The sequence below is a fragment of the Myripristis murdjan genome, chromosome 20 (genome assembly GCF_902150065.1).
Source record: "Myripristis murdjan chromosome 20, fMyrMur1.1, whole genome shotgun sequence".
NCBI classification, from domain to species: Eukaryota; Metazoa; Chordata; class Actinopteri; order Holocentriformes; family Holocentridae; genus Myripristis; species Myripristis murdjan.
The window spans coordinates 25,212,871-25,222,971 of record NC_043999.1 but is presented as its reverse complement, the minus strand read 5'-3'; the positions used below and the strand labels follow the sequence as shown (position 1 = coordinate 25,222,971).

Here is a 10,101-nt window from a genome sequence, read left to right as displayed (position 1 = left end):
CTACTAATAATGTAACTGCCACATTAATGCTTATAATATTGTATTCTCTTTTCTTTTTTTCATTCTCAACCTTGTTACTCTAATAAAACATACTCTAAAGTAATTATTATTTGTACAAGTGACATGGTTTTCAGGAGCTGATGTGACTGCCAGAGGAGAAACCCCAAATAAGTGGATTGGAAGGATGTAGGATTACAGTTTGATGTAATATGGGATTTTGTGTCCCTCATAGCAACCATAAGGCTTGACTTTTCACCCAGCAACAGCTCTTTAAACTCAAACCTGCGAAGTCCTAGCTTCAGTTAGAGGAAACTGGATTATGACTGTGATGATTTAAGATTTTACCACTTGTAAACTCATTTCTGGACATTGCTGCTCCTTTTGACAAATCAGTGTTTTTCCACTTTTATCATTATGGAAAACAACAAGAGAAACAAATGAAGCAGACAGGCTTGTAGCTTTTTAAAAAATTCCTGAATCTTAAAGCGCCTTGGATTCAGAGTGGCAGGAGGAGCTGCTATAGACTCAGTGACATTGCAAACAGGCCACTGTGTCCCTGCCGGTGGCATTTGTGGCATACGACTAAAACCTTCTTGGCAGAGGATGGGGACTCCTCTCTCCTCCACAGAAGACAAATGCAATCTGAATTTTTACTTTTTCCTGCAGTCACGACACACACAAAAACTTTATTCAACATATTAACCTACCCACTACCTTCAAATTTACTTTTTTTTTTTTTATAAAGTGGTGACCCCAGTACTTTAAACCTCAGAAAATGATTATAATGAAAATTGTTACCCAGGTTTATGTGTCCAATACTTGTGACCCAAACACAATGGTACCAAATGAGTTCAGGACATTGAAAAGATATCATCATGTTAATTTTATGTTTACCCACTTGTTCCCATTAAATTAGGGAAAAAACATGTTAATCATGTATTTAGAAATGTTAAACACGGAATGAGATCACATTGATGCCAAAGGGGGTCAATTAGAGGGTTAAACAACAAAAATGCAGATCCATGTATGTAGATTTGACCAGTGGGCCGAGGCAGCCACTGCCTCTTCCCCCTGCTCACTCTTACAGGGATCATTTTATAATGCTGCACAGGTATCACTTTTCCTAAAAAAAAAAAAAAAAAAAAAAAAAAAAAATCTAATTTTAAACATTTTTTACAGTCCTGAAATTATGTTTTTGTTGTGCTCTCAATTCAAACACAACCACCCAGCCAATGAAATATGTGCAGCTGTGAAGACTTGATTGAAGCAGTTAGCAAGTGCCCATCTCAGCCAGAGATCCAGGAAATCCAAGTTAAACCTTAAAAAGCTCCATTACTCCAGTCAAATAAGCTCAGAGGGCTCTGGGGTTATCATGAGGCCCTTTATAATGAGGGAGCACCCCTGTAAGAGCAACAGTCACTAAATGAAAGATATTATTGCATGATATACAGTGAGGGTTTTGTTTTGAAGGTTGTGCCTGGAAGTCCTTGCTTATTTTTTCTCCATTGACGCTGGTGTAGGCTCTGGGAGAGTGTGTTTGCAGCCAGACCGCTCTCACATTACCAGGTTATGTCACTCCCCTCTCTCTGCCCATGTAAAGGGCAGCCTAAATACAGCATGCCAAAATGTTGGAGGCAGGCAGACAGAGTAGAGTGCTGCCGCTCAACAACATGGAGAAACAGAAGACCACACTTTTCCGCCTAGAGCAAGGTAGGAGAGCACACTGTGCAGTGGTAATATTGTGCTGTGTAAAAAGAAAAGATTAAACTTGTCCTTGTCTTTATTCCTGTGCATTTACACAGTTGAACAGCTGGACTAAAGCTTATTGCAAATTGCATTTGTAATCTGTAAACATACATACACATGCACATGGGACACCATGACTTACTGAAAGACCTTTAACAGTTTTGGATTGACTCTTCAATTTGACTTAACATCCAACTTAATTAATCATTTATACCAAACCAAAACCAACTTTACTTACACAGAACATTTTGTACAGTCCTATACAATGCAATGTGCTGTACTGTTAAACAAAATAGAAGTTTGCATAGAAGAAGACCAAAGTCACTAAAGCGCAGCAACCTCTATAACCTCCATAGTTATATAATTGATCATATTTCACCCTAGGAATAAACTGCCAGCCTATACAGACTGCACTACAGAAAGATATACAGTTCTTTGTAGTACAGTGTAGTACAGTATAAACCTGATACCTATACAAATGATAGGAATCAGAAAAATAAATAAATAGATAAATAAATGAAAGAGGAAGACTAAAATGACTGGCTGAATGAATGAATGAATGAATGGATGGATGAAGGCACTGTGCTCTGTGGAGATGGATAGGGGACAGTATGGACCAAATCTTAATACTGAGATTTTTCTGAAATATAGTCCTACTGTACCAGTTATGCATATTTACCAGTAAGCAAGGCAACATTTAAAATGCCAGGTTTTTGAAGGGAACTTGGTGCGTCTTTCTTTACATACAAGAAAATGGAATATTTTGGCATATCAGGCTCAGCAGGAGACTTCATGAAGTCATTGTTTTGCCTCCTACCAGCAGTGAGGACAGTGCATCCTCTTGATTTGGCTCTCATACACGCACACATGAAGTCTGATGTTAGCTTATGCACATACTGTACTGTACATGCAGTACATGTGTAAAAATTACGTAGTGGAATATATACTGGTAAATGGCTAACTGCTATTATTAGATGGCTGTAAAGCCTGTGCCTCTACTGTTTGTCTCAAGTTCGCTCCCTCAAGCTGAAGCAAATTTTAGCACAACAACAGTTTTGTAACAGCAGTCGAATCATGAATGAATGAATGAATGAATGATATGATATATATATATATATATATATATATATAACTTTAAACAGCTGTCCTGTTTAAAGTAATTTTCTCCTAAATGCAATGGTTTCTATGGTGGAATTGCATATCAGCTGTGAGAATGCGCTCTGCTGCTCTCCTACATTGAGGTTTATGCAGAGACTGTCAATTCTTGTTGCTGAAAACATATTAATACTAGTATCATGACATGGCAATACCAGTCCTGCATCCTTAAAGAAGTATGGAGACTCACAAAAGTGTTCATGCCCGTAAGAAGTAAGTAAGTTTTTTTTTTTTTTTTATCATAGATGCAATGATGTTAAATCTACAGATGATTTTACTTGCTTTTTGGAATAAATACACCTCAGTGTAGAGTTATGGCTGCAAAATGGCTCTAATGCCACATGCAGTAATTGGCTGATAGAAGTCCATCACAGTCAGGGGTGTAACAGTTCAATAAGCCCACCGTTTGGTTTGTATTGTGGTTCTTGGGTCATCATTTCAGTCTCAGTTCGGTTTGCTTTGTATATCAGAGAGAGAGAAAAAAAACATTTCTAACGTTCTCTGTATTTTGTCCGATTTACATTTTTTTCCATTCAGAGATTTGGGATAACAACATGAAATCAACAAATTCTACTTATCTACTTAGACTTTAAAACAAACATAAAAATACTTTCAGTGTAGTTATTAATCCATCAGCTCAGTGTGTGGTTAGATGGCTCAGTGGATGTGTTTGTAACACTGCAATCTGTAGGGTGTATTGTTTATTGAACGGTTTGTTTTTTTACGGTTCGATTTTACATCCCTAATCACAATGTAATATATCCTCATTACTCGTACTTCAACCCTCTCCCCAGGCTTTGAGCTGCAGTTCCGTCTTGGCCCCACCCTCCAGGGCAAGCCGGTCCAGGTCTACACCAACTACCCTGCTGAGGGCCGCAAGTTTGATCGCCTGAAGTTTTTTCCCCTGGACTGGGTCAACCCGACTGGCCGAGAGGATGACTGTGATAAATACTGCAGACTGGATCTACTGGTGGCTGGATCTTACCAGTACTATTTCAGCTGTGGGTGGGTAGCCTCAGGCAGGATGTCTCACTGCTATTACATATTCATGCAGCATGGTTGATACAGCATAATATTCCCACAGTGGGCATTTTATTATATACACCGTGATAGTATACTGTGAGCGCTTGTTTCCCTCAGGGCAGCCTGAATTCATCTGAATTCTCTAACAAGTTCCTTGAAACATTCCACTTGGAGCTTAATCAGTCAGAATATAGCCCTGTATCATAAAAATGTCTCATCATAAGACTGAACAAAACTTATTGTCATGTTCCTGAACCATCTTTATCCTGATGGAAGATTCAATCCGACAAACACTACATTGTGGCTATGAAGGGATGGACCTGATCAGCAACAATGTTTAGGTTCACAGTGGTGTTCAAATGATTTATACTAGGGGGTCTAATGTGAGTCAAGGTACTGTGGCAACACAGCACCCCCCTGTGGACAACAGTGCTGTTGGCTGTGTAGTTATCTCTAGTTTGCCTGACAATGGAAATTGTATTCTTGACCAGACATGCAAGCTGTATCTTATGAATACTCCTCCTACTAAATAATGCACTTGTTAATGTTTTCAAAATAAATAAATAAATAAATAAATAGTTGTCCTTTTCATGATTTTGGCAAGGGGGTATGGAAAAGTCGAGCCTAACAAACATACCTTGTTTATTGACTCGAAAGCCGAGTCATGGAAAGATGAGCTGGAAGCAGCATTGCTTTGAAATTGACCTAAGCCACAAGAATGCAACACCGTAGATTCCATTGTTTAAAAAGGAATAACTAGTGAGGTGAGACCATAAAATGTTACCTCTCTAGGATATTGTTCATCAAGGAATTCCATGGAGGAGGGAAGTGTCCAACTTTGACCAACAGCTACAGCTTCATGAATGGCTGTGCATGCATGTGTGCCTATACACAAACAAAATATTCAGCAGTGTTGATTGGACTTAACCACTGATTTTGTTTATTTCATTTGATTGTCCTTTTTTGTCACAGTGATGAGGAGAAGGTGGGCAGTGGTTTCATTGTGGTGGATCCAGTGCTGAGGGTGGGAGCGGACAATCACATTCTCCCACTGGACTGCATCACCATGCAGAGCTACTTGGCCAAGTGCCTTGGACCCCTGGACGAATGGCCTGACAGGCTCAGGGTCGCCAAAGAGACTGGTGAGGGGGGTAGCGTGGGAGGTGGATGAAGAATGACTCGAAGGTTTGAGGTTGAGATCATATAACTGCTCTCTTTAAGGAAACAATTTGAACATCTTGATTTGGATTTTCCTTAAAGAGTAACTAAACCCCAAATCTTTGTGAAGTCTGACTTCTAATGGTGAGAGGTAGGGTGCCTGGTTTTTGGTGGCCGGTGATGTCCTCACCTGTTCTACTCTGTTGGTGCAACCAAAGACCAGGAACCCTGCTTTTCACAAGGCACGGGGTTTTCAAATGATAGCCTGCTGTAGTGTGAGCTATAGGTCTAAAATAGGTCTAAATGCTATTACAGTGGGTACAGTGAGACAGATCTCTGTTGCTAAAAAGCAATAAGCTATGGACAGGAAAAAAATCACAGAGGAACTTATAATTTGAAAAAAAAAAAAGTGGCCTCGATAAACAATAGATGATAACAGTTTTTTTTTGGAAGGTAATTAAGGCCAAATTTTCAGTCAAAGGTGTGTGAGAGTTTTATTGGTTTTATTGTTGTAAGGAGTTACTTGGTGCCATTTAAATGTTTTGATTCAATACATAGCCTGCAGTATCTCTGTGAGTGGTAGCAATCCTTTACTGTGGCTGACCATGGTGCTGAAATGTGGTAAATGTGTTTAAAAGTCCTTTGTTAAAGATAGGCTTTTTTGTTGTCTGGCCAGCTATATGTTTCCTTGATAAATAAGTAAATAAATGACTCAAAGCAAGAACACATCAAAATAAAATATATATTAATAACAAAAGGGCAGTAAATGCTTATTTGAAATTATTATTTGATGCAATTTGGCTTCTTCACTATAAAATTTGTTTGAGGCCCACTGTAGCAGTTCCATGTCTCACCATGGCCCCCCCTCTACTGTTTCTCTCCATTGACACTTTGATCTAAGGAAAACTTCACCCAAAAGTTTGAATATCCACTTAACACAGTGAGTTAGCTGGTGCAGCTGTGTAGCAGTTGTCTCCAAAACAGTAGATGCAGACAACAGGGGCAAAAACTGACAATAGAATTGCTACAGATTGCATAAATCAATTGCTCTGAGCTAAATGATTGCATTGTGTGTCCAAAAGGCCAGTATTTACCTCATTATCTCCTATCTGCTATTAATGGAGATCTAGTTACCCTACACCAGTCTGGTGGAAGATTTTGGCTGATTCCATATGCACCTCACCAGCTTGTAGCTCTAGGTTTTGTGGTTCTACTTTACTTGCTAAAACCTGCAGACGTGATGGTAATCCTCTCTTTGCTTTCTAGGCTACAACATGATTCACTTCAGCCCACTGCAGAAGCTCGGCTCGTCTGGGTCATGCTACTCTGTGGCCGACCAGCTGGAGCTGAACCCTGATTTCTCTCCTGAGGGGAAGCACTATACCTGGATGGATGTTGGTAATCTGGTGGAAAAGCTGAGGAAAGACTGGAACATTGTCTGCATCACTGATGTGGTCTACACCCACACAGGTAAAAAGATTTCCCATGTTAAAAACTAGTACTACACTAACCTACAATGTAAAACTGTATAGTAGTATAAGCTAGAGTGACATCTGTGACTCAGACAGGCACACTATCGATAGAATAAACTACTTACTGATTAAAAGTGTGGATTGCACTGCATGGGCAATCTTGCCTGCTGCACAACAGAAAATCTGTGCACCTCTAGGAAGCATTGGATTTATTTATCAGGCAAGTTAAAGGACCATATCAGTGATTTTGCATGTTTAATGTAATATCTACAAAGTGCATGAACTTCACATTCCTGCTAATCTTTTCCCAAAGCAAGCAGTGTATTTTAGAACTCTAATCTGACTTTTCCTACCTTTTATCCAGTCATTGATTTTCATTCATTCCACTACAATATGAAAATAAACTTTCAGAGACTTCAAAATTTCTTTACATCAGTATTCCAGTATTAGTTTTCCTAAAAGCAGCAGTACTGTTGCATTTTAATGACTTGGAATTGGGTGGAATGAAGTCTATCTGCCAGGAAATACTCCCTAAGGGAAATGTTTGCCTTACACAACCAGTTAGCAGTTTTTGTCTATAATATAGCAGTTTGACATTTGACTTTTAGCCTGTTACTGTGAGGTAAGCCTAGGAGCTGGGCCTTGGAAGCTGAGAGAAGGGAACGCTGTGTTCCCTGAAGGTTCATCATCTTGAGTAATAAAGGGACTAGCCTAGTGGAAACCTGTGAACTCTGGTTGTATTGTATTTCACAGTTTTGCAGATTGAATAGTGGTCATTTTCAAGTAACAATTTTGATAAAGCTTCTCCTGAGATCCTAATATTTCTTACTTTGTTATTGAGACTTTCTGGGGGGATTTAGCTGTCAGTATTTCAAACCTAGTCTACAACACAGTGTGTTATGTCATCCCCATTTTCAAAAAGCCCCTCATTTCAAAGCCTATGGGTTCCATAGTGATGCATACATGAAAGCTCTTTCACTCATGAATACATTTTTCCTTCCTGTATTTATTCTTTTGATCCATTACTATTTCTTTTCTGTTTCACTCTGCTGCATCCTGTTTCCATCTGCTCCTGCACTGACCCATTTCCCCACAGGAATCAATGAAGTTTCACCTTGTTCTATTTTTAAAACATGATTGAAGAATTGGCAATAGCAGTGCTGTGGTCTCGTGGTGGAAATAAACCGCCCACTGTTGGCCTTTCCAGCAGGCTGCTATGGCTGTGGCATTACAGTGTCAGTTTTCTCTTCAGCATGTAGCCTCTATTCATGTTGAAGGTCACACAGACGGACGACTGATGGTAACAGGGAGTACTTTGTCATGTCAGACCTCCAGTAGAAAACTCCTCCTGCTCAGATCTCCATCTTCACTCAGCTACAAGTACTTATTCCCTACCAGAGTCTGCAACTAAATTTGGCAGGTGGATTCTGATTTTAACAAGCCAACTGCCAGCAGCTGAAGTAGTTTTAATTGTCGAGTTGGTTCAATACATCTTGGCTCATATAAATGACAAATTTAGAGTGCTAGCAGCAGCCAAAAGTTAATTTCATACATTATCCATGTATGTTCCCTCCAGATTACAGCTTATTGTTTTCTGCTGGTTGGATACAGTACCATTTACAGATAAATCATGGATTAAAAGTTGAGCAGCGTTTTTCAGAAATATTCTCGAATCTTCTTTGGCGTGATTGTTTGCTTGCTGCTGTTTCAAGAGTACATTTTTGATTGCACCCTCAAGGTGTGTCCTTTCACGCATGGAGAGTTCCTACCAGGAATGCTCTACAGCATTTCAATCAGGGACTGACAAGAAATTATTTGGTCAATGTGATGAATTTGAAAAATAACATTAGAGGCAGAATAAGTGGGATGTAGCTATCCACAGGTGGCAATTTTTTGCTTCCCATGATGGTGACGGAATATTTCCTTTTTTCCGTAATCCGTGATTTTCATAGCTTCCTATTTGATGTCGTGCTATTGATCTGGTTATTGGCTGGGAGCTACACACCGGCTGCTCAAAGGGTGGTGCCCAGAAGAATCCCGAGCTCAGCAAACAAGAAAATCCAGGCAGAGGGCAGGGTCTGTGCAGATATATATACCAACACACTTGTAGTGGCTCCGAAGTTATGATTGACAGGGGATATTTTTGTATGAGTCAATATATTGTCTTTCTGGGAAAAGCCTACTCATTCTGCCTTTAAACTTTATATAGCACTTTTAAAATCAGTTGTTACAAAGTGCTTTGCACAATAAATAAGATAAAAGTGTGCCTAGATCAAGAAGAATAGATAAAAAAAAAAGACAGCAAGAGAATGAAATAAAATAAAATGAGAAACAGGGGGAACCATCAGCGATAAAACATGAAATAATAAAAACAAACAAACAAACACACTTTTCTTTGGTCTGGATAGCCTAAACCCTCTGGCAGGGAATTCAAAAGTGTGGTAGCGGTGAGTGTAAAGGCTCTGTGACCTTTTGTACAGCAAGATCCTTGCAACAACCATGGTTGTTCCAGGCTGTTCCAAAGGCGCTGACATTTAGCTTTGAAATCATCCGCTGCACAAGTTGCACCAATCATAGAAGTGATTTTCAGACATTGGACTAGTTTTGACAGGAATAATGGATACTAAATGCTCATTGATTGGACATGCCCACTTTGAGTCAACTGAATTGGAAATACGTTGAGCAATGCTATGGTACATCATCATATTGTTTTACTGGGACACTCCCTGTTAGTGGTTAACAGAAGGTCACACTGTCACACATTCCCCATGTGAAACCCAATCTCTGGAGCTTAGAGGAGATCCCTCTGCTACACTATAAATGGATGTTGGTGTATGTGTGTGTGTGTGTGTCTGCACATCCTCAGTTTGTCATTTATAACATACTCAAGTCTTCCATAGATTTTCCACTTACAACCAAGACGTTTGGCTCAGTGGCCCCACTAGAACTTAGGTACTGTCTGGTCAGCTGAAGGATTTAGTCCTAAAGGTAGAGGCTAGACATTGTGCCAGTGATGAGTAGAAAAACTTTGTCAACTTTTAAATGGTTTAGATTAGATTACAGTAGAATAGACTATAATGGATTAGTGTTTTCATTGATTATTGGGCTCATTAAAATCTATTATCCTCAGCTGTTGTGATAGTAAGAGGACACAAAATAGCATCAGTAATATCAATGGCAACATAAAGTAGTGAGATAAAGTTTGAATATCTAGTTTTAAGGCTTCTCCTCTCTTTTCTTGTCTAGCGGTCAACAGTAAGTGGATTCGCCTCCATCCTGAGTGTGGCTACAATCTTGTCAACTCTCCCCACCTGAAACCAGCATGGATCCTGGACAGAGCCCTGTGGCACCTCAGCTGTGAGGTGGCTGATGGGAAGTATGCAGAGCAAGGCCTACCAGCACTTATCCAAAATGAACAGCACATCTATGTAAGTCTGCGTCACCATATGGGCACATTTAGGTCTGCTTTAAATTTAGTGTTAGTACATGCATTTAGTATGGCACAGGCCACAGTGACGGCCATATTATAAATGACAGGTCAGTGTCA

At 39.6% G+C, this 10,101-nt stretch overlaps 1 protein-coding gene across 1 annotated transcript in view; it reads left to right on the top strand.

Moving 5' to 3' along the window:
* Positions 1-1,625: 1,625 nt before the first annotated feature.
* LOC115379259 (glycogen debranching enzyme-like) overlaps positions 1,626-10,101 on the top strand; it is a 34,881-nt gene continuing 26,405 nt past the window's right edge. The window contains exons 1-5 of the mRNA XM_030079986.1: positions 1,626-1,710; positions 3,696-3,906; positions 4,897-5,066; positions 6,349-6,552; positions 9,801-9,982. Of these exons, the coding sequence (XP_029935846.1) occupies positions 1,626-1,710; positions 3,696-3,906; positions 4,897-5,066; positions 6,349-6,552; positions 9,801-9,982 (852 nt within the window). The remainder of the gene's footprint in view (positions 1,711-3,695; positions 3,907-4,896; positions 5,067-6,348; positions 6,553-9,800; positions 9,983-10,101) is intronic.